At 47.5% G+C, this 25,019-nt stretch overlaps 1 protein-coding gene across 6 annotated transcripts in view; it reads left to right on the forward strand.

Annotated features, from left to right (window-relative positions):
- LOC128666465 (serine/threonine-protein kinase MARK1) overlaps positions 1 to 25,019 on the forward strand; it is a 110,859-nt gene that overhangs the window by 36,830 nt on the left and 49,010 nt on the right. For 3 of the 6 annotated variants that reach the window (XM_053721082.1, XM_053721077.1, XM_053721078.1), the window contains 4 exons: positions 20,628 to 20,681; positions 20,977 to 21,025; positions 21,149 to 21,214; positions 21,422 to 21,492. In XM_053721082.1, coding sequence (XP_053577057.1) covers positions 20,658 to 20,681; positions 20,977 to 21,025; positions 21,149 to 21,214; positions 21,422 to 21,492 — 210 coding nt within the window. In that variant the 5' untranslated portion in view covers positions 20,628 to 20,657. Of the gene's footprint in view, positions 1 to 18,550; positions 18,721 to 19,372; positions 19,445 to 20,627; positions 20,682 to 20,976; positions 21,026 to 21,148; positions 21,215 to 21,421; positions 21,493 to 25,019 lie in introns of all 6 variants that reach the window. The other 3 variants (XM_053721079.1, XM_053721080.1, XM_053721081.1) reach the window with 2 other exon arrangements.

The following is a 25,019-nucleotide window of genomic DNA, read 5'->3' on the forward strand; positions in this document are numbered from 1 at the left end:
ACGGCGCTTTAGGGGTTAATAGCTTTATTTAGTTATTTAGTTAGTGTCGGTGATGTGGGGGGGGTGCGATTTAGAGGTTAATAGGTTTGGGTAGTGTTGGCGATGTGGGGGACAGCGGTTTAGGGGTTAATAAGTTTAGTTAGTTAGTGTAGGGGAACAGCACTTTAGAGGTTAATAGGTTTATTTAGCGTCGGCGATGTCGGGGAACGGCGGTTTAGGGGTTAATAGCTTTATTTAGTGATTTAGTTAGTGTCGGCGATGTGGGGGGTGCGGTGTAGGTATTAATAGGTTTAGGTAATGTTGGTGATGTGGGGGGCGGCGGTTTAGGGGTTAATAGCTTTATTTAGTGTCGGCGATGTGGGTGGCTGCGGTTTTCGATTATTTTGTTAAGGCAAATAAGTTAAATTAAATAATTTTTTTGGATCCATTCTTAATTCATATGCATTATTCTATTCTGAACTTCAGAATAGAATAATGCATATGAATAAAGAATGGATCCGAAAAAACGATTAACTTAACTAATTTGCCAAAACGATTTTTAAAAACAAAACAACTAAACTAATTTGCCAAAACAAAATTATTTATTTAACTAATCAAAACGAAACAAAACAATTTTTTTAGCTGCGCACGTCTACTTGAGAGACCATTATGTGCATCATGATCATTTTTATGGGGCCGACTTATCAAGGGGCGAACAGCCCTGAATGCAGCTGTTTCTGTGCAAGCCTTCAGGCTCGCCGAAAACAGGAGTTAAGAAGCAGCGGTCTTAAGACCGCTGCTCTTTAACTCCTCCGCTACCTTTGAGGCTGCGAACAGCAATCTGCCCAATCGGATACGATCGGGTTGATTGACACCCCCTGCTAGCAGCCGATTGGCCACAAATCTGCAATGGGTGGCATTGCAAAAGCAGTTCACCAGAACTGCTTGTGCAATGATCAATGCCGACAGCGTATGCTGTCGGCATTTATCGATTTGCGGCAGACACATTCGCTACAGTGGCTCATGTCCGTCCGCAGGATGATAAATCGGCCCCTATAACTCATACCATATGTGTAACATTCAAAGCGCATGTGAATTATTTCATGGCTTGTATCACAGCTAAATTTTATAGAAGTAAATTATCAATATGTCACTTTTTATGAAGCACATTCGGCTAGATTACAAGTTTTGCGTTATGAGTGAAAAAGAATCGTTATTGCGAGTTTTACTGTGAGGCCAAAAGTGAGCGGTACACCCTAAATTGACAAGATCTAAAGTCAGTAGTTATGAGTTTTATGCTAAAAAGTTGTACCATAAAACTCATAACTAAACTGTCACAAAGTACACTAACACCCATAAACTAACTATTAACCCCTAATCCGGGGCCCTCCCGCATCACAAATACTAAAATAAAATTATTAACCCCTAATCTGCCGCTTCGGACATCGCCGCCACTTAAAAAATGTATTAACCCCTATTCCGCCGCCACTATAATAAACCTATTAACCCCTAAACCGCTGCGCTCCCACATCACAAACACTATTTAAAGATTATTAACCCCTAAACTGCTGTCCGCCCACACCGCCGCTATAAACTAAAATAAATAAGAATTTACCTGTAAAATAAAACCTAACATGCCTTACACTAAAACCTAACATTACAATAAAATAAAATAAATTAAATTAATAAAATACAATTATCTACATTACAAAAAAAATAAACACTAAATTACACAAAATAAAAAACAAAATTATCAAAAATAAAAACGAATTACTCCTTGTGACGGATACCCTGGCTACCCCGACTGGGTAGCTCCGCCAAATGGGTCCTGCTTCCTCCCTGCTGACTGCAGCTATGTAGCAAGTGATTACAGCCTGTAGCCACCCCTGATGCCCGACAGCACCAGTATTCAGGGTCCCACCCTGTGGCAGACTCCAGCTACCCAGACCGGGTAGCTGTGCCTGAGGTTCCTTCCTCTGTCTGGAACAGGCTGCTATGTAGCCCAGGAAAGTGATTTTAATTGGAGCCCACCCAAATAACTAGACATACTATCATTCAGGTGAAACAGGAACTGATTTTATTGAAAACACACACTCCTTTTATATACACAGCTCATCATGATAAGACCCTGGACAATCCCACAATTTCCCCACCATTCCCGCCTCTCCAAACTGACCGGCACATCCATAGCAGCCACAGTCCCAGGACAGAGGTGTGGCAGTTTCGGGGTGATCCTGGTGGAGCAGTGGCACTTCCCAGGTGTCATTTTAAAACTCTTGGTCCCCAGATGCCATAGTCCAAAAATCAGCATGATTCTTTACTGGGGGCCGGAGTTACAGTCCGTTGAAGTTATTGGGTTAGGGGTGTCCAAAACCCCCGGTTCCCAAAGGAGCTCCCCTCCGATAATTCCCCCAGCTCTTGTCCTCCCTAGGGGCTACCAATCCCCAAAAGAGCAGAGCTCTGGGGCAAAGGGCTGCTGGAGCGACTAGGGGTAAAGTCAGCGGGTGTCCTGCTGTCCTGTGGCCAACTGGGAGTTCCAGGAGCCCGGCCAGCCTGAGAGGGGTTAGGCAGGTATCCGTTGTGAGGCGGCCGAATGGGAGTTCCAGGAGCCCCGCCAGTCTAGGAGGGTTTTCCCGGTCATAGACCAGCTTTTCTCTTAACACAAAAACAAGTCAACAAAAAGCAAAGAAAAAGCTTCCAGAGATGGTGGTTGCTCTGAGGAGCCCAAAACCACTGAGAAACAACAGGGGTGAGGTTGTAGGGGGTAGGGGTTTAACCCTTGCAGCCCGGTGTGTGTGACAACTCCCCCCTCTAGATCCACAAACGGGTCGGCCTTTGGATGTCTGAGGAGTTTATGCCACTTCAGTCCGCCGGAAAAGTCTGTCTGCATTCCCATTGCTTTTTCCCGGTCGGTACTGAATGTCAAAGTTAAATGGCTGCAGGGCTAGGCTCCACCTCAACAGTCTCCCGTTGTCCCCAGAAACTCGGTTGAGCCATGCAAGGGGATTATGGTCAGTGAGGACGGTCAAGGGTCTTCCATATAGGTAGGGCTGCAACTTCTTCAAAGCCCATACCAGTACCAGACACTCTCTCGACTGCCACGTAACCTACTTCCCGGGGTAGCAGTTTTCGACTGATGTAGGCAATGGAGTGGTCCTGTCCTTCCTCGTCCGCTTGGCTTAGTATGGCCCCCAACCCGAACATAGAGGCATCTGTGTGGACAGAAAAGCGTTTGGCTGGGTTAGGAGCAGTCAGTATTGGAGCAGAGATTAAGACTCTGGAAGGCTTTTTCACACTCGGGGGATCACAGGACCTGTCAGGGAAGTCGTTTACGGGTCAGGTCAGTCAGGGGTTGGCGAGGGTGCTGTAATTGGGGACAAACCTCCGGTAGTAGCCTACAGTACCCAGAAAGGCAAGGACATGGGTTTTGGTCCTGGGGGTGGGCCAGTTAGCCACTGCCTCGACTTACCGACTTGGTGGCCCAAGTACTGAAACTCCAAGCGCCCAATGGTATACTTATCTGGCTTCAATGTTAGGCTGGCGGCTCGAAGACGATCTAAGAGGACCCCTAGGTAGACCAGATTGTCTTCCCAGGTCTCGCTTTAGATGAAGATGTCATCCAGGTATGCAAAGGCATAGTCCTGGAGGCCATCTAACAGGTGGTCTACCATTCTTTGGAAAGTGGCTGGGGCGTTCTTCATTCCCAACGGCATGACCTTAAACTGTTATAAGCTGAAAGGAGTGATGATGGCGGACTTGGGTACGGATTCAGGGTCGAGGGGGATTTGCCAATAACCCTTGCATAGGTCGAGGGTGGTCAGGAAGTGGCCCCGGGCGATTCAATCTAACAGGTCATTTCTCGGGGCATGGGATAGGCGTCAGTGGTGGTTCTGTTGTTGAGTCTACCGTAGTCAATGCAGAACCGGGTAGTTCCGTCCTTTTTGGGCACTAACACAACCGGGGAGGCCCAGGGACTGTTGGATGGTTAAATGACACCGAGATCCAACATTCCCCAGAGCTCCAGGTGCATACTTTCTCTGACGGCCTCTGGGACCCTGTAGGCAGCCTGTCACAGGGGAGTCTGTCCTGGGGTCTCCACCCGGTGGGTGGCTGTGGTGGCAAACCCAGGGACAGTAGAAAACATGTCACTTCTCTGTTCCAGGAGTCACTAGACCTGCCTTTTCTGTTCGGGTTCTAACCTGTCATCTAGGAATATGTCATTCACCCCCTGGGGGTGTCAGTAGGTCTGGGAAGCTCCGGCTTTGCAAGACTTTCAGAGTCCTCCACTGCCGGCGCACAGATAGCGGCCACATCCCTGGGTCTTTCTATGTATGCCTTTAACATTTTCACATGAAAGGTCTGACGAATCCTTTCATCTGAACACTTCGCTACCAGGTATGTAGTGATGTTCAGTTGTTCCACAACCCGGTAAGGTCCTTGCCAAGAGGCCTGTAGCTTGTCTGTTTTGACAGGCTTCAGGGCGAGGACCTTCTGTCCCACTATCAGGGTTCAGGCATTTTAATTGTACTATCGCTTCTGTTTGTGTTGAGAGGCTTGAAGGTTCTCGTGGACTTGGGCAGCCAGGTCCTGCAGCCAGGGTACGTACCCCACGATAGAGTGCTCTTCCCCCCTGTGGATCCCTCCCAGAGGGCTCGTACCAAATCTAGCGGGCCCCTAACCTTTCGACCATGCAGTAGTTCAAAGGGGGAAAATCCTGTGGATTCCTGAGGAACCTCTCAATATGCAAAGAGGAGATGTGGCAGGAATCTTTCCCAGTCCTTGTGAGTGGCCGAGAAGATCCGAAGCATTTGCTTTAGGGTCCCGTTAAACCTCTCACACAGCCCATTTGTCTGGGGATGGTAAGGGGTTTAATCCCGCACAACTTCCAGAGTTGTTGAGTGATTTCTGCAGTGAACTGTGTTCTCTGATTGGAAACTACTTCCCGAGGGAAACCTACCCTGGTGAATATCCAGAGCATCGCATCTGCTATGGTATAAGCCTGAATATTGGCCAAGGGGATCGCCTCTTGGTATAAGGTTGCATAGTCTACTACTGTAAGGCTGCATTTCTTCCCTGAGGGGCTGGGCTGAGCTAATGGCCCCATGATGTCTACTGCCACTCAGCTAAAGGGTTCATCAATAATGGGCAGAGGATGGAGGGGACTTTCGTATGGTCTCCAGTCTTCCCTACCTTCTGGCAAACCTCACAGGATTTACAGTATTCCTTAATATCGGCTTTAATGCATGGCCAAAGAAGGTTTGAGTCCAGCGGAGGTGGGTCCTATGCTTTCCTAAGTGGCCGGCTAAGGGAATGTCATGCACTATTTTCAGCAGGTTGGACTGAAACTTCTTCGGTACGACCAGCTGGCGTTTGGGCACCAGTCCTTTTCTCCTCTTGGAGATCTGGTACAGGAGCTTGTTGCACAATTATCCCTTGCATCCACCAGGATCACATTCAAGAAATCTACTTTGGATATGTTCTGGATAATATCCTCTGCGCTGTGTAATACTTATAATAACCCCTAGTGTCACCTCACTACACACTAGCACACTATTCACTTTACCAACATTCCCAGGTAAATATTGTATGTGTAGTTCTACAGAAATATAGCCACTATACTGTACTCATAGTAATTCCAGGCTAAATGATTTTCAGACACTCAGTTCTTTACCATAGAGAGAGCTTTAATTAGGATCTGCCCAAATTACAGAAAGGTTACAGAGACAGTTACATAAAAAGGTTTTCAGTCATACCCCCAAACACACAATGTATCCTATCTAACAGTTATTACAGAGTGGATGTCTCTGTGTGTGTGTGTACTTACCAAAACCCTTTCTTCCTATCTAGAATGACTGTGCGGTTGCATGTCTGTGTTTGTGTATGTGAATGCATGTGTGTGTAGAGTGTCAGTGTGTGTATACCTACCAACCTTCCATCCCAACTGCCCCCATCCCTCTCAGCTGTCCTGTTTATATCCTGAGATCTTTCTTGTAAAGGGTGAAGTACTTTGCATATGTAAAGACCTTGTCTCTTTGTTGTTAGTTTTATCTACATGTGTCAATAATCACATCCTTCCATAAAATGTAGACCTTTGTTACACATATATACAGACACACATATTGTATATACAATCTATATCAGTTCTATGCATATTTATACCTACAGAGCTCTCCCTCCCACTGGAACCGTTTGGCTCCAGGGTCCTGGGCATCAGCACCTACTTGGTCTCGGTAAGGGGCCAGGGTCGGGTCGCTCAAAGTCTCTTTGGCGAAGTCGGAAGGGGTTGCCCAGGAGGGGGTCTCGGCAAGTTCAGGGTTAGTAGGGACGGGCAGTCGGGGTAAGGTAGGATTCGGGGCAGTGAGTCTTACCTGGGTCCCCAGAGTTGGTAAGGTGGCTTGGCATCTGGCCTGCTGGCGGGTAGTCACTGGGCAGGTGTCCAGAGAGGTATCCCCCACAAAGGCGGAGACAAGGTGGCCGAGGTAGTTTCCCAGCAGGACCTCCACAGGGATTTGTTGCATAACTCCCACTTCTACATTGCAGGAGTCGGTATTCCAGTCCAAATGGACCCAGGCTGTAGGGACCCTCAGAACAGCACCTCCCGCTACCCCTACAACAAGGGTCTGCCCAGTGCGACCCGAGAGGGGAACGAGGTGAGGCTGAATCAAAGAAATGGTGGCCCCAGTATCCCTCATTCCTTGAGCCGCCTGCCCGTTGACCCATACATCTTGCCGATGCTGTTGTCAGTTGTCTTGGTCCACTGAGTTGACGTGGTGCAAGACACCCACTTCTTCTTCTGGCCACTCAGCATAAGGGTCGGAACTCAATGTATAGGTACAATGGGCAGCAGCCTGGTAGGTGCGGGCTTGAGGAGTTCCCCACGGAGTTGGGGCGGGGTTCCTTGGCGGCTGGGCTGGGAGGTTTCTTTGTCTTGTTGGACAGTTCTGTATAATATGGCCGGGGTGTCCACACCCATAACACCAGAGGTCTGTGGCCACCTGGCACTGGGCATCCACATACTGATAAGCCAGGGAGGCGGCTTGGTCATCTGTTCTGGGTCCCTTGTCCTTTACCCAGTACCTTATCTCTGCTGGAGTGCGGTTGTAGAACTGCTTCAGGAGGATAAGTTGAACAGCTTCTTCTAGGATGGTGATGTGGCACCCAGTAACCCAGGAGTCCAAGGACCGAGCTAAGTGGCACTGAGTCTCGAACGGCTGTAGGTAATGGTCGATATCCTTGCTCTCATAATCCTGGAAGGCTCAGAAAGCCCTGTGAGTTAGTTTCTTGGGCTGGGAAGGGGGATCCAGGGGATCCGGCATGACCCCCCCCATAGACTTTTGAAGCTCCAAAACATGTACCTTGGTGGCTTCAGTCACTACCCGAGGGGGGGTTAGATCCATAGAGATAGTCGCCAATGTATCTGCCGCTGAAGGTCAGACACTGTAGTCCCCTGAGTGGAGGCTGTACTGGGCCGTCCCCCACTTTGGTCGCTGTCCGACCCACCAGCCGATCGTCCTCCATCAGTTCAGCTAGGAGCACTGCCTTTGTCTTGTTGCCAGCGACTTTCTTTCTAGCCTGCAGCAAAGTTCTCAATTCTTCCTTCCAGAGCCCGTGGTACTGCTCCATCCGAGAAGATCTTCAGTTAGTGGTTTGGATGTTCCAGGTAGTCGGAAGCATCCCACCGCTGCCAACCAATGTGACGGATACCCTGGCTACCCCGACTGGGTAGCTCCATCAAACGGGTCCTACTTCCTCCCTGCTGACTGCAGCTATGTAGCTGGCAAGTGACCACAGCCTGTAGCCACCCCTGATGCCCGACAGCACCTGTATTCAGGGTCCCACCCTGTGGCAGACTCCAGCTACGCAGACCGGGTAGCTCTGCCTGAGGTTCCTTCCTCTGTCTGTAACAGGCTGCTATGTAGCCCAGGAAAGTGATTTTAGCTGGAGCCCACCCAAATAACTAGACATACTAGCAATCTGGTGAAACAGGAACTGATTTTATTGAAAACCTCTATTCCTGCCTCTCCAGACTGACCGGCACCTCCATAGCAGCCACAGTCCCAGGACAGAGGTGTGGCGGTTTTGGGGAGATCCTGGTGGAGCGGCAGCACTTCGATCCCCAGATGCCATAGTCCAAAAATCAGCATGATTCGTTACTGGGGACCGGAGTTACAGTCCGTTGAAGTTAGGGGGTTAGGGGTGTCCAAAACCCCCGGTTCCCAAAGGAGCTCCCCTCCAATAATTCCCCCAGCTCTTGTCCTCCCTAGGGGCTACCAATCCCTAAAAGAGCGGAGCCCTGGGGCAAAGGGCTGCTGAAGCAACCAGGGGTAAAGTTAGCGGGTGTCCTGCTGTCCTGTGGCTGACCAGGAGTTCCAGGAGCCCGGCCAGCCTGAGAGGGGTTAGGCGGGTGTCCGTTGTGAGGCGGCCGACTGAGAGTTCCAGGAACCCGGCCAGCCTAGGAGGGTTTTCCTGGTCATAGACTAGCTCTTCTCTTAACACAAAAACAAACCAACAAAAAGCAAACAAAAAGCTTACAGAGATGGTGGTTGCTCTGAGGAGCCCAAAACCACTGAGAAACAACAGGGGTGAGGTTGTAGGGGGTAGGGGTTTAGCCCTTGCAGCCCGGTGTCCATGACAGTCCTAATCTAATAGCCCTATCAAAATAAAAAAGCCCCCCCAAAATAAAAAAAAAAACCTAGCCTACACTAAACTACCAATGGCCCTTAAAAGGGCCTTTTGCGGGGCATTGCCCTAAAGAAATCAGCTCTTTTACCTGTAAAAAAAATACAAACAACCCCCCAACAGTAAAACCCACCACCTACACAACCAAACCCCCCAAATAAAATTATATCTAAATAAACCTAAGCTAACCTTTGCCCTGAGAAGGGCATTTGGATGGGCATTGCCCTTAAAAGGGCATTCATCTCTTTTACATTGCCCAAACCCTAAGCTAAAAATAAAACCCACCCAATAAACCCTTAAAAAAAACACTAACCCCCGACGAGCCATTTACAGTTTTCGAAGACCGGACATCCATCCTGATCCAGGCAGCAGAATTCTTCATCCAAGAGGGCAGAAGTCCTCATCGAAGCCGGCAGAAGTCTTCATCCAAGCAGGCAGAAGTCCTCATCAAAGCCGTCAGAAGTCTTCATCCAAGCGTGCAGAAGTCTTCATCCAGACGTCATCTTCTATCTTCAACCATCCGGCGCGGAGCGGGTCCATCTTCAAGACATCCGGCGCGGAGCATCCTCTTTTTATGATCGCCGCTGGAAAATTAAGTTTCCCTTTAAGTGACGTCATCCAAGATGGTGTCCCTTACATTTCGATTGGCTGATAGAATTCTATCAGCCAATAGGAATTAAAGGGGAAAAACCCTATTGGCTGTTGCAATCAACCAATAGGATTGAGCTTTCATCTTTGAAAACTGTAAGTGGATCGTCGGGGGTTAGACTTAGGTTTTTTTAAGGGTTTATTGGGTGGGCTTTATTTTTAGATTAGAGTTTTGGGCAATGTAAACAAGCTAAATGCCCTTTTAAGGGCAATGCCCATCCAAATGCCCTTTTCAGGGCAATGGTTAGCTTAGGTTTATTTAGATAGAATTTTATTTGGGGGGTTTGGTTGAGTGGGTGGTGGGTTTTACTGTTGGGGGGGCTGTTTTTAATTTTTTTTTTACAGGTAAAAGCTGATTTATTTGGGGCAATGCCCCGCAAAAGGCCCTTTTAAGGGCCATTGGTAGTTTAGTGTAGGCTAGGGTTTTTTTTATTTTGGGGGAGCTTTTTTATTTTGATAGGGCTATTAGATTAGGAGTAATTCGTTTTTATTTTTGATAATTTTGTTTTTTATTTTGTGTAGTTTAGTGTTTTTTTTTTTTTTTTTTAATCTAGATAAGTGTATTTTATTAATTTAATTTTTTTTTTTTAATCTTTTAGTGTAAGGCAGGTTAGGTTTTATTTTACAGGTAAGTAATTAGTTTTAAATAGGAATTATTTAGGTAATAATTGTAAATTTAATTTAGATTTATTTTAATTATATTTAAATTAGGGTTAGATTTAGGCTTAGGGTTACGTTAGGGTTAGGTTTAGGGGTTAATATATTTATTTAGTGTTAGTTATGTTGGAGGCCAGAGGTTTAGGGGTTAATAACTTTAGTATAGTGGCGGCGACATTGGTGGCGGCAGATTAGGGGTTAATAACTGTAATGTAGGTGGCGGCGATGTTAAGGGTGGCAAATTAGGGGTTAATACGTGTATTTAGGTGGCGGCAATGTTAGGGGCAGCAGATTAGGGGTTAATAAGTGTATTTAGGTGGCGGCGATGTTAGGGGCAGCAGATTAGGGGTTAATAAATGTATTAAGGTACCAGCGATGTTAGGGGCAGCAGATTAGGGGTTAATAAGTGTATTTAGGTGGCGGCGATATCGGTAGCGGCAGATTAGGGGTTAATAGTTTTATATAGGTGGCAGCGATATTAGGTGCAGCAGATTAGGGGTTAATAAGTGTATTTAGGTGGCGGCGATATCAGGAGCGGCAGATAAGGGGTTAATAGTTTTATTTAGGTGGCGGCGATGTTAGGGGCAGCAGATTAGGGGTTAATAACATTATGTAGGTTGCGGCGATGTCGGGGGCGGCAGATTAGGGTGTTTAGACATGGTTTTTATGTTAGGGTGTTAGGTTTAAACATAACTTTTTCTTTCCCCATAGACATCAATGGGGCTGCCCTACGGAGCTTCTTCTCCGTAATCGCAGGTGTTAGTTTTTTTATTTGCCGGCTCTCCCCATTGATGTCTATGGGGAAATTGTTGCATGAGCACGTCAAAGCAGCGCTTGTATTTGGGTGAGGTATGGAGCTCAACGCAACCATATCGCCCACGCAAGCCGGGTTTTTCAAAACCTGTAATAGCAGCGCTATAGGGAGGTGATATAACAACGCTTTTGTGGCGCTCGTTAATTTCCCTATAGCGCTCAAAACTCGTAATCTAGCTGATTGAAAATTAGCTGCCCTGTCACACTGTGAAACCCCTAAATCTATCAATTAAAGGTAACCCTGAATTCGAGGTAGGCTATGACTCAGCTAGATTTAATGCCTGGTCAGATTTAGGGATTAACTACATCGCACAGTTACTCAAAAAAGAAGATAACTCGATTAAAACTTTTAATGAATGTAAATCTGAATTCAATATACCAAATCGCCTTTTCTTTTCTTATTTACAAATACGCCACTATGCTGATCAGTGTAGGAAAATAAAGGCAATAGAATGGGACAATGATATATTAAGGCAGATAATTAGTATGTTTCAAGCAGGAAATTTTTCTATCACGCACTCTTATTATGCCCTACTTACCTCTCAAGAACAAAGCAATAAAAGATATTTGGAACTTAAATGGGATTTAGTAGGTGAAAACTCATAAGGTCTAAACCCCCTATTACGTCCTACGTAGTGTAGCATAACATGAAATAATAAGACAGCACACCAAGTTGGGAGGAAAAGACCGGTCACGGTCGCGTTTATTAAAATAAACGAATAACTAATGCCTAAAGCGTTATTCGAATTTGCCTTAGGCATTTTACTTAATACCAAACTTGGCAACAAGTTCGTTAACAACAAAACGTTGGCGGCATCTCACCCTAACCTAGCCCCTTTAGTCAGATGGTCAAGGCCCCTTTCGATGCCTGCAACGTGACACCCGGCTGTCACGCCCAATGGCACTGAGAGAGAGCTGTGATGGTTTAGAGGTGTTCGGTCTTGTTCGCCAGGGAGAGGACCCCCAGGCCGGCGCCTGGCGGGCGTAACCCCCCCCTTTAATTAGACCGGCACTCTTCTCTCTCCGTGCCCGCTCCCCAGGGCCCTGACCACCCGCCTAACTGGGCATCAACCCAACCCAGTACGGTGACCTCTCGCAATCGAATCGTACAACCCTATTGATAGAGGTGGGTGACTAAATTAAGAACCCGGTCTTACATAAGGCTAGCTCAAATAAACCTACCCCTGCCGGGTTAGCTCACCCTACAAGCCGCATCGCCGCCAATCCACTGCTACTCCGGGGACGGGTGGGCGGGAAACTTTCCTCTTGAAGTCTGGAACCAAAAAGAGGCCGGATACTCTGCTGCAGGACCCTATAAAGGTAAGAACAAAACACCGCCTCCTCTCCTGCAACAATGTAACAAACAAACACAATCTCCAGACTTCAAGTTGGTAATCCCTTAGTGATGTTACAGGCCCACTAGAGGGCCCTCCACTCTCATAAGGTCTAAACCCCCTATTACGTCCTACGTAGTGTAGCATAACATGAAATAATAAGACAGCACACCAAGTTGGGAGGAAAAGACCGGTCACGGTCGCGTTTATTAAAATAAACGAATAACTAATGCCTAAAGCGTTATTCGAATTTGCCTTAGGCATTTTACTTAATACCAAACTTGGCAACAAGTTCGTTAACAACAAAACGTTGGCGGCATCTCACCCTAACCTAGCCCCTTTAGTCAGATGGTCAAGGCCCCTTTCGATGCCTGCAACGTGACACCCGGCTGTCACGCCCAATGGCACTGAGAGAGAGCTGTGATGGTTTAGAGGTGTTCGGTCTTGTTCGCCAGGGAGAGGACCCCCAGGCCGGCGCCTGGCGGGCGTAACCCCCCCCTTTAATTAGACCGGCACTCTTCTCTCTCCGTGCCCGCTCCCCAGGGCCCTGACCACCCGCCACAAGAGCCAGGCATTCTCTTGCCGCCACTTAACCGACAGGCACCTACAATAAAATAACATGTCAACAGTAACAAATAACCAAATGAACAACAACAAACAGCTTTTTTTTTTTTTTTTTTTTAACTATAATACCCTCAACAAAGTGCTCTTAATATCTGACAGAAACATGTCCAACCCGACATCAGTCAGATGGACCCCATCGGGGCGAAATAGGTCCTTCTTGTCGGCCGTTATCCCATCGTGTCTAATCACGAAGCCCCCCAAGGCCGTGACCGCTCTTCCCAACTCTCTATTGACCTTCTTCCGCACGTTATAGGCTGCTTTCTGGGTCACAATGTGTCGCCAATGCAGCCGAGCAACCACATTTGACCAACCTATTTTGACCTCTTTCAACCACGTGTGCACCCATTTAATATCCGCTGTCATCCTTTTAATAAGGTCCAGGGCCGGTAATGCACCCAAGTCATTACCCCCCAAATGCAGCACAATGACATTCGGCTGCCCCCACCTCCTATGTGCATCCTGCAACAAGGCTGGTAAATCGTCCCACACAAGACCCCTGCGTCCCAACCACCGGAAGTTTGCCCTGGACGTTCGGAATCCAAGTTGTCGCCCTTCCGGCATCCGCAATGCCCTGATGGACGCCCAGTGGATAAATGAGTGTCCCACTATCCACACACGCACCGGTGGTGAACTTCCCACTGTACCTGGTAAAACAGACGACACCAAATTAAACCTGGGCTAGTGCCCTAGCCCCGCAACAACCGCCCGCTCACCTTCTGAAATCCATCAGCAGCCCTGTCCCACACACGCACCCGCCAACCCACCGGGTGTCGCGCAGAAGCTAACTCGCCTAACGCTCAAAGCCACCAGGCCGCCCCTTATCCTAGCAATGCGGACCTGGTGTGGGCCTAATATATGCCTTAAATTGGGCCGACTTCCATCTTCCCAAGCGCTTAATCTCCGCCGATGATTCCCCTTTCTCCGCTGCGCTAGTTGCAGCGCCTATCCGAAAGGAATGGGCCGCTATTCTCTTCGGGTCCAAGCCCGCCAACTCAGCCGTCTTAGCGAGAACTCTCCTAAACTGAAATTTGGACAATGCGGACCCATCCTCGTGCAAGAGAAATTGCGGGCCTTGTCCTGGACGGAGTTTCGCAAACTCCTCTACGCAACGCACAGGGCAGCATATTGCTACCTCATGGCGCGCGAGAGGCAGCCATGTGCCTTTGCCCTCCTGGTCGGTTTTGGACATAGGAACGTACAATAGCACACCCCCTCGTGCTAAACGAACGTGCTCCGCCAATACCCCACCGGACCCCTCAGTCTTCGACGAGGAGACCAGTTCGCTCACCCGAAGGGCACCCGCAAATGCCAACGCAAAAGCGGTTCTAAACAGCAACGTCTCGTAGTCAGACTTGCATACGTCTTGCAGGCACCGAGCCAACTGCTCTAGCCTGTCCGCTGTAATCGGTTCCCTTTTATCCTTCACGCGGGGAGCAGTTCTCCCCCATCCCTTCAGCACTTTCCTTACTAGGAAAGCCCTGGAGTGGTCGACAAAACCCAAAGCCTGGTTAAAGAAAGACACCGCTGCCAGCCTACCAACTGCTCCAGCCCTGCTAATGCCTTCCCCTTTCAACTGAGCCAACCAACCCAACACTTGCACCCTCGAGGCCCCTTGTACCTGAACCTCCCTCTGCCGACAGAAAGTCACCCATCTGTTCCAGTGGCCCAGGTAGGTAGCCCATGTCTTCGGAGCCAGTGATGTCTTAACTAGCCCGAGGATGCCTTCCCAGCCTTCGCCAGCTGCCAAAGAAAAGAAGGGCACGTTAGACCCTCCTTAGCCGCCCTGGGCGCTGCTCTCCTAAACTGCCCCCAGTTGAATCGAGAGAGTGCGTCAGCGATAACATTCTGCACTCCCGGGACGTGTTTGGCGGTGAAAGAGATGTTGAGCTGCAAACAGCGCAACACCAGGTGTCTCAGATAGCTCACCACATGAGGTGAAGCCGCCGACAACCTATTAATGGCGTACACCACGCTTAGATTGTCTGTCCAAAACACCACTGACCTATTTGATAACCGCGCACCCCATATTTCTACAGCTACCACTATGGGGAACAGCTCCAAAAGCGTCAAATTCCTGACGTACCCGGCCTCTATCCAATCCCTGGGCCAAGGAGCGGCGCTCCATTCCCCATCCAGGTAAGCTCCGTACCCGAAGCCACCCGCTGCATCCGTGAAGAGGTGAAGTGCCTGATTGGAGACTGGTGGGTGCCTCCAGAGGCACACCCCGTTGAAGTCAACTAAGAATCTGGCCCAGACTTCCAAGTCCTCCTTCACCTCTATCGTAACGCGCGCCCATTTCGCCTGACCTGGAGGGCCTTTCAACTGGCCCTCCAATCGGCGATTGAAGACCCGGCCCATCGGGATCACGCGCCCAGCAAAGTTCAAGAGGCCTAGCAATGATTGCACCTCCTTGATAGGCACCCTATCGCGTTCCATAATTGCTCGGACCGCCTGCAGCATTCGCTGCACCTTGTCGCCGGGCAATCTACAGACCGCACGCACTGTGTCAATTTCTATCCCCAGAAACGTGATACATGTGCAGGGGCCCTGCGTCTTTTCGTCCGCCAGGGGCACCCCGAAACTGGCCATTACATCCTTCATGGTTCTCATCAGCTGTTCGCAATCCGCGTAACCCGCTCTCCCCACCAGAAGGAAGTCGTCGAGGTAATGGGCGATCGCCCCACCCCCCGACGCCGACCAGACCACCCAGTGCAGAAAGGAACTAAAGCACTCAAATAGTGAGCAGGACAAGGAACACCCCATTGGTAGGCACCTGTCCACATAATAGGACCCTTCGAACCTCATCCCCATGAGCCTAAACGCTGAGGGGTGAAGGGGCAGCAGTCTGAATGCCGACTCAATATCGAGCTTTGCCATCAATGCCCCCGAGCCACACTCCCTAACCACCTCCAGAGCGTTATCAAAAGACTGATAATGCACCGAGCTGATTTCCGGGTCGATCGCATCATTGACTGACCCGCCTTTCGGGAAAGACAGGTGATGAATCAACCTGAATTTCCCCGGCTCCTTCTTTGGCACCACCCCCAATGGCGAAACCACCAGGTTCTCGATGGGAGATTCCGCAAATGGGCCAGACACCCTACCCAATGCGACTTCCTTTGCCAATTTCTCCCTCACCACGTGTGGGAATTCGTAAGCCGTCTTTAAATTTTTGTGTACCCCAGACCCACGCACCATCCTTGTAACCGGTATCTCGAAGCCCCACTCAAGGCCACCCCGGAGCAGTTCCGCTGCCCCCCTGTCTGGATAACGGGCCAGCCAGGGAAGCATAGGGGCCAGCTTAAGCGGGGTTGGGGCCCTTGACCACAGCCCCAGCTTTTGGCGCTGGCTTCGATTGCCCCGAGTCCCTGCGTTTGCTGCAATCGACCCCCGCATGCGGTCCCCCACAATATCTGCAGATGTGGCGAAAGGAGCAACTGCTCCCTCTGTCGCACTGCTTGTCCTGGAATTTCCAGCACTCTCGCCCGCGCCGACCTACCCTCGCACTCTGCCTCGGCGATCCCAGCCGCGCCAGCGTAGGGGGGGTGGGGCCCCCTTCCAACCCCAGCTTCGACCACAGGTGCATGTCCTGCGTGCCGAAATGAAGTAGGTGGTTGCCCACCATCTTCCTCCTGAAGGCCATGTCATATTCCCTCCAAGCACCCTCTTTAAACCTGCCATGGATATCCTCAATAGTATCCTGGTACTTAAAAAGGTTGTGGCCCTGCAGTGGCCACCTATCCACATAACACGCTGCCAGCACTCGGAAGCATTTCAGCCACTCCTCGTATGTTTCGGGCCTGCGCACTTTTTTGGGGCCTGACCCATCTTGGGCCCTTTCTTTCGCCCTAAACGCGTCCAGTGAGAGGTCAAAGACATTAACGTAACGACCCTCCTGTATTTTCTTCACTGTTTTCGCCTTGAGGTGCCCGTACAGGGAATGCACCAAACACGGGTACGTGTCTCCCTGTGCCGCCACCTTACGAGGCACCGCGGCCCCAGGGGGGGCGCCCCCAGGCCCTGCGGGCCCTTGGACCCCTTCAGCGGGTCCTGGCGCCCTGTCCCTCTCCTTCGCCTGCCCTGCCGCCATCTTCTTGATCCAGCGAAACATTCTACGCTGACCCTTTCCAACCAGCCCCAGGTCCTCCCCACTATCTGAACCTGAAACACTAGATGAGGACCCTGTGTCAGCGTGCAGTGTGTGTGGTGCATAGTACTCACAACTTCCCGAGCGGTCTGCTTCGATGGGTGCCTGGGACGAAGATCCGGCCTGCTCTCTTTGCTCTGTGCACTGTCCTGCCACCACTAGCGCACTGGATGCTTCTGCTGCCATTGTGGAAGTATTCCTACTCGATACCTGGGGAGACAAATTAACTTGGGGAGTACTCTGGGCAACGGGTGGAGCGTCAAAAGAGCGATTCCTCCCCTCCACCCTGAGATCCCCCCCAGCGTCCATCCCCAGAGCTGCAACCACAGCCCTTCTAATCAACAGTTCTTGCCCAGGCCCCTCCTGGGCATGAGCACTAAACCCTTGAGGGGCCTGCTGCCTGGCCATCTCACGCAGCGCAATCTCCACAGCTCTCTGTATCATTGCCTCTTGCCCCAGTGCAGTCTGCGGTGCCTCAGGCCTACCCCCCGAAACTCCTGGCCTGTCACCACCAAGCCTCATATTCCCAGGCACCATACACCCATACACATCCTCACCAACCGTAACACACTGTGACCCATGTGCACTGACATGCGTTATCCCCGCATGTGTCCTCCCTCTGCCCCCAGTGACATCCCCCATACTCCTGCCACTGCTGGCTTCCATGACTCTCACAGTATTGCTGCTCATATTCATGCCCCTTCCAGCTCCAGACACTCTCACATGACCGCTAGCTCTATGCCCCCCTTGCGCCTGCGCGCCTGTACCTCCGCGACTCATGTCTGCCTGCGCCGTCTGCGTAGGCCCCACAGCTCTCAACCCCACAGACTCACACCTCCAGCCAGCATCCACCAGGCCTTGGCGCTCCTGCGCCCACACTACAGGCCCATCAGTACTCGTGTGCGCATGCGCGCTTGTACTAGGCCTCGCCTCCTCGCCGCGCTGCTGAGATCCTGCCGCCCCAGCCGCCCTAATGACGACCGGTAAGTCCTGCCGCCTCCGCTGTGCGCTGCCCTCTGCCGCCCCGCCCGCGACCGGGAGCCTCCCCAAGTTACCTGGGCCGCTCCGGTCGCGGGGCGGTGTCCTCCGGACCTCTGACCCTCCCTCCAAGATGGCGGCCGCACTCCTCCTCCTCCGATGAGCTGGAGGAGAACATCTCGCGCGACCCGCCATCTGAGAGGGATGGGCCTGCTGCGCACTCTGCCATGTGGGGCCTCGTGGTCCCTGACACACCTGCCCCACTCGCCACAACCCCACCGCCAGCCAGGGCCGCGCTCCCGCCCTGCCCTTGAGCCTCAGGGGCCATCACAGAAGCCAGTGATTGGGCCAGGGCTAGTACCGCCGCCATGGCTACCGGTGGCAATGCAGGCAAAGCCCCAGCCTGTTCACACCCTCCGGTGACAGCTGGACCCCTGCCCGCCTCACACCTCTCCCCAGGGGCCTCCCGCCCCCCACTAGTGCCGGCCTGGGCCTCCACACCGCCCATACACCCCGGCTGAGAAAGGGACACATCCCTGGGCCCCACAGAGCCACCCCCTTTTTTCCCTGCACCACCTTTCCCCTTATTAGCCTGTCCTTTCCCCTTATTGAAACTCCTCTGGGTAGGCCTTTTGGGAGGGGTGGGGGGGAACAATTTCATCAAACCCATGCTCCTCTGCTTGTCTTGCAGGTCCTCTCTTCCTGGATGACATCTCCACAACCTCTCTATATCTTTTGGGTGGTAGAGATTTCCTCCTGGATCTATCCATCAGCAAAACTTCCTTCAGGGACACAGAAACTTTCCTCTTGAAGTCTGGAACCAAAAAGAGGCCGGATACTCTGCTGCAGGACCCTATAAAGGTAAGAACAAAACACCGCCTCCTCTCCTGCAACAATGTAACAAACAAACACAATCTCCAGACTTCAAGTTGGTAATCCCTTAGTGATGTTACAGGCCCACTAGAGGGCCCTCCACTCTCACAAGACTCAGTCTTAATTAAGAACTCTGGAGATAGGGTAGCAAAGGCAATGAGAGGGGAATATTTTAAAGAACAACAGTTAAAGATTTGGTATCAATGTTATTATACACCCAGCTGGCAGGCTCGGTGGGATAAAAAACATGAGAAGATAGTTTGTAGTAAATGCAAGTACCTTGCAGCAGATATGTTCCATCTTTTCTGGTCCTGCCCTGTAATTCAAAGATTCTGGGGGAAAATTTCATTCTGGGTCACTAAAATCTTAAATCAACACTTTCAAGTAAGTAAACATGTAGTCTTTTTCCTAGTAAACCAGGAAGAAGCAGGTCCTAGCCATTTATTAATAAATACAATGATATTGCTTGGTAGGAAACTGGTACTAAAATACTGGCAGTCTAATAAAGAACCCAGATTTTCTGAATTTAAAAATGGGATAACATATCAAATGTTTCTAGAACAAGCCTCAGTACAGGCACAGATAGATAATAATATAAGGTTCTTCTTAAATAAATGGGGGATTTTTATCAAATCTTTAGATCAGGAAACTCAAAAATTGATCCTGCAGCCGTTTAAGAACTCTCTCTACTTATTGGAAGCTAACCTCAGAGGTGAGTGGCTGCTTGCTTGAAAGATTGTGGTGGAAACTGGTAGGGGAGAGGGGGGGGGGGTTGTGTTTTTTTTTTTTCTCTTCCTCTTCTCTGTGTGTGTGTCGGATAGGATCTAGAGAATATAGCATTAATGGAGATTATAGTTTTGGTAAGGGTCTTTATGTATTAAGAAAAAATGCCATGTCAGAACCGTCTTTTTTTTTTCGAGTGGTTAGGTGAACATTTCTACCCGCTGAAGGTGTCTATTAATTTCTAAGTGAGATTGTACTCTGTTTTGTATTAACGTTTATTTTTTGGAAGCATTTTGTTATCTGCTTTTATGTTGGAAACACCTATTGTTAATTGTTCTTTCTTTTTTTTTTTTTCTTTGGCAAAATAAAAAGATATAAAAAGAAAAAGTGTATTTAGGTGGCGGCGATGTTAGGGGCAGCAGATTAGGGGTTAATAAATGTATTAAGGTACCAGCGATGTTAGGGGCAGCAGATTAGGGGTTAATAAGTGTATTTAGGTGGCGGCGATATCGGTAGCGGCAGATTAGGGGTTAATAGTTTTATATAGGTGGCAGCGATATTAGGTGCAGCAGATTAGGGGTTAATAAGTGTATTTAGGTGGCGGCGATATCAGGAGCGGCAGATAAGGGGTTAATAGTTTTATTTAGGTGGCGGCGATGTTAGGGGCAGCAGATTAGGGGTTAATAACATTATGTAGGTTGCGGCGATGTCGGGGGCGGCAGATTAGGGTGTTTAGACGTGTTTTTTATGTTAGGGTGTTAGGTTTAAACATAACTTTTTCTTTCCCCATAGACATCAATGGGGCTGCCCTACGGAGCTTCTTCTCCGTAATCGCAGGTGTTAGTTTTTTTATTTGCCGGCTCTCCCCATTGATGTCTATGGGGAAATTGTTGCATGAGCACGTCAAAGCAGCGCTTGTATTTGGGTGAGGTATGGAGCTCAACGCAACCATATCGCCCACGCAAGCCGGGTTTTTCAAAACCTGTAATAGCAGCGCTATAGGGAGGTGATATAACAACGCTTTTGTGGCGCTCGTTAATTTCCCTATAGCGCTCAAAACTCGTAATCTAGCTGATTGAAAATTAGCTGCCCTGTCACACTGTGAAACCCCTTTTTAAAGAATAAACCGCATATTGTCTAATTGTATATATATATATTGTTTATATTTTCAGGTTGCTGTTAAAGTTATCTACAAAAGCAATATGGGTCCATCTAGTCTGCAGCAGGTAAAGAACTGATTTAATCAATGTACAATTTAATTTTCTGCAGATCTACTAAAGACTGTATTTTACGCTATAGATAACTACTGCAGTTGTCTAGACTAATGCCATGCACAATAGGTCTAGTTGGCACTCAGGAGTGTTAAACACACAGCAAGTTATTATAAATAACTAGAGATTTAGAACTTACTTTACCTGTTAGCTGTTTTATGAGGCTACTTTATTTAAGGTGGTTCAGTTTCTATTGTTATCATTATTTACCACCGTCTTCTATTAGTAACTTGACTCCTTTACTTTTTAGCTTCCCCTTGAGGTTACAATCCTTAAAATGCTGGATCACCCGAACATAGGTAAGTAAGACCCAATGACCCATCTGAAATGCTGTTTCTTCCTTCTCTTATATACAAGTTGTTACCAATCTCCTTCTACTTATCTCCATGGACCTTCTCACCACTATCTTCTCTCCTTTACAGTAAAACTATATGAAGTGGTAGACGCCGAAGACATATTATACCTATGCATGGAATATTTAAGCGGAGGTACATTATTTTTATACATTTAACCTGTTTGGTATAATAGTAACTGGTCTTAACACGTTTTAGTTTCCTATTTGCAATCATTTTTTCCTTTATCTCTCTTCAATTCCTACTGAGATTTTTTATTTTATCTATTTTATTTGACTCTTGGTCAAACCAAATTTATTTCATCATAATTTACCTTCTGTTTCTACTTTGCTCTGGATACAGGAGATCTTTTTCATTACCTTAAAGATCACGGGCGCATAGATGAGGAGAGAGCCCGAGTTTGGTTCCGGCAAGTAAGTACTTTATGAGATTCCTCACTAACGGCTAGATTTAGAGTTTGGCGTTAGCCGTCAAAAACCAGCGTTAGAGGCTCCTAATGCTGGTTTTGGGCTACCGCTGGTATTCAGAGTCAGTCAGGAAAGGGTCTAACGCTCACTTTCCAGCCGCGACTTTTCCATATCGCAGATCCCCTTACGTCAACTGCGTATCCTATCTTTTCAATTGGATCTTTCTAACGCCGGTATTTAGAGTCGTGGCTGAAGTGAGCGTTAGAAATCTAACGACAAAACTCCAGCCGCAGAAAACCCCCAGGAGTTAAGAGCTTTCTGGGCTAGCACCGGTTCATAAAGCTCTTAACTACTGTGCTCTAAAGTACACCCATAAACTACCTATGTACCCCTAAACCGAGGCCCCCCCACATCGCCGCCACTCTATTAAATTTTTTTAACCCCTAATCTGTCGACCGCACACCGCCGCCACCTACGTTATCCCTATGTACCCCTAATCTGCTGCCCCTAATACCACCGACATCTACATAATATTTATTAACCCGTAATCTGCCGCCGCCGCTATCGCTGACCCCTGCATATTTTTTTTAACCCCTAATCTGCTGCTCCGTACACCGCCGCATCCTACATTATACCTATGTACCCCTAATCTGCTGCCCCTAACACAGCCGACCCCTATATTATATTTATTAACCCCTAATCTGCCGCCCCCAACGTCGCCTCCACCTACCTAAAATTATTAACCCCTAATCTGCCGACCGGACCACACCGCTACTATAATAAATGTATTAACCCCTAAAGCTAAGTCTAACCCTAACACTAACACACACTTAAATATAATTTAAATCTAACAAAATAAATTAACTCTTATTAAATAAATTATTCCTATTTAAAGCTAAATACTTACCTGTAAAATAAACCATAATATAGCTACAATATAAATTATAATTATATTGTAGCTATTTTAGGATTAATATTTATTTTACAGGCAACTTTGTAATTATTTTAACCAGGTACAATAGCTATTAAATAGTTAATAACTATTTAATAGTTACCTAGTTAAAATAATTACAAAATTACCTGTAAAATAAATCCTAACCTAAGTTACAATTAAACCTAACACTACACTATCAATAAATTAATTAAATAAACTACCTACAATTACCTACAATTAAACCTAACACTACACTATCAATACATTAATTAAATACCTACAAATAAATACAATGAAATAAACTAACTAAAGTACAACAAATAAAAAAGAACTAAGTTACAAAAAATAAAAAAAATATTTACAAACATTAGAAAAATATTACAATTTTAAACTAATTTCACCTACTCTAAGCCCCCTAATAAAATAACAAAGACCCCCAAAATAAAAAAATGCCCTACCCTATTCTAAAATTAAAATAGAAAAGCTCTTTTACCTTACCAGCCCTGAAAAGGGCCCTTTGCGGGGCATGCCCCAAAGAATTCAGCTCTTTTGCCTGTAAAAAAAAACCATACAATACCCCCCACATTACAACCCACCACCCACATACCCCTAATCTAACCCAAACCCCCTTAAATAAACCTAACACTAAGCCCCTGAAGATCTCCCTACCTTGTCTTCACCACGCCGGGTTCACCGATCAATCCAGAAGAGCCTCCGATGTCTTGATCCAAGCCCAAGCGGGGGGCTGAAGAGGTCCATGATCCGACTGAAGTCTTCATCCAAGCGGGAGCTGAAGAGGTCCATGATCGGGCTGAAGTCTTCTATCAAGCGGCATCTTCAATCTTCTTTCTTCCGGATCCATGGTCATCCCGCCGACGCGGAACATCCATCTTCACCGACGACTTCCCGACGAATGACGGTTCCTTTAAGGGATTGAATCAGCCAATCAGATTCAAGTTCAATCCGATTGGCTGATCCGATCAGCCAATCAGATTGAGCTCGCATTCTATTGGCTGATCGGAACAGCCAATCGGATTGAACTTGAATCTGATTGGCTGATTCCATCAGCCAATCAGAATTTTCCTACCTTAATTCCGATTGGCTGATAGAATCCTATCAGCCAATCGGAATTCGAGGGACGCCATCTTGGATGACGTCCCTTAAAGGAACCGTCATTCGTCGGGAAGTCGTCGGTGAAGATGGATGTTCCGCGTCGGTGGGATGACCATGGATCCAGAAGAAAGAAGATTGAAGATGCCGCTTGATAGAAGACTTCAGCCCGATCATGGACCTCTTCAGCTCCCACTTGGATGAAGACTTCAGTCGGATCATGGACCTCTTCAGCTCCCGCTTGGATCAAGACTTCAGCCGGATCATGGACATCTTCAGCCCCCCGCTTGGGCTTGGATGAAGACTTCGGAGGCTCCTCAGGACCGATCGGTGAACCCGGTGTGGTGAAGACAAGGTAGGGAGATCTTCAGGGGCTTAGTGTTAGGTTTATTTAAGGGGGGTTTGGGTTAGATTAGGGGTATGTGGGTGGTGGGTTGTAATGTTGGGGGGGGGTATTGTATGTTTTTTTTTTACAGGCAAAAGAGCTGAATTCTTTGGGGCATGCCCCGCAAAGGGCCCTTTTCAGGGCTGGTAAGGTAAAAGAGCTTTTCTATTTGTATTTTAGAATAGGGTGGGGCATTTTTTATTTTGGGGGTCTTTGTTATTTTATTAGGGGGCTTAGAGTAGGTGTAATTAGTTTAAAATTGTTGTAATATTTTTCTAATGTTTGTAAATATTTTTTTATTTTTTGTAACAGTTCTTTTTTATTTTTTGTACTTTAGTTAGTTTATTTCATTGTATTTATTTGTAGGTATTGTATTTAATTAATTTATTGATAGTGTAGTGTTAGGTTTAATTGTAGATAATTGTAGATTTATTTTACAGGTAATTTTGTAATTATTTTAACTAGGTAGCTATTAAATAGTTATTAACTATTTAATAGCTATTGTACCTGGTTAAAATAATTACAAAGTTGCCTGTAAAATAAATATTAATCCTAAAATAGCTACAATATAATTATAATTTATATTGTAGCTATATTAGGGTTTATTTTACAGGTAAGTATTTAGATTTAAATAGGAATAATTTATTTAATAAGATTTATTTTATTTCGTTAGATTTAAATTATATTTAAGTTAGGGGGGTGTTAGGGTTAGACTTAGCTTTAGGGGTTAATACATTTATTATAGTAGCGGTGTGGTCTGGTCAGCAGATTAGGTGTTAATAATTGTAGGTAGGTGGAGGCGACGTTGGGGCGGCAGATTAGGGGTTAATAAATATAATATAGGGGTCGGCGGTGTTAGGGGCAGCAGATTAGGATAACACAAAGATTCTATCAATATGTGTTATTTACACATTATGTTATACATATGATAAACATCCTTATTGCATTCTAAAACATTGTTCAATTGGACTCACTCTATTTAAAGGGATAGTCTAGTCAAAACTAAATTAAATATGATTCAGAAAGACCAGGCAATTTTAAGCAACTTTCTAATTCACTCCTATTATCATTTTTTCTTCGTTCTCTTAGTATCTTTGTATAAAA

Source organism: Bombina bombina, chromosome 7 (genome assembly GCF_027579735.1).
Source record: "Bombina bombina isolate aBomBom1 chromosome 7, aBomBom1.pri, whole genome shotgun sequence".
NCBI lineage: Eukaryota > Metazoa > Chordata > Amphibia > Anura > Bombinatoridae > Bombina > Bombina bombina.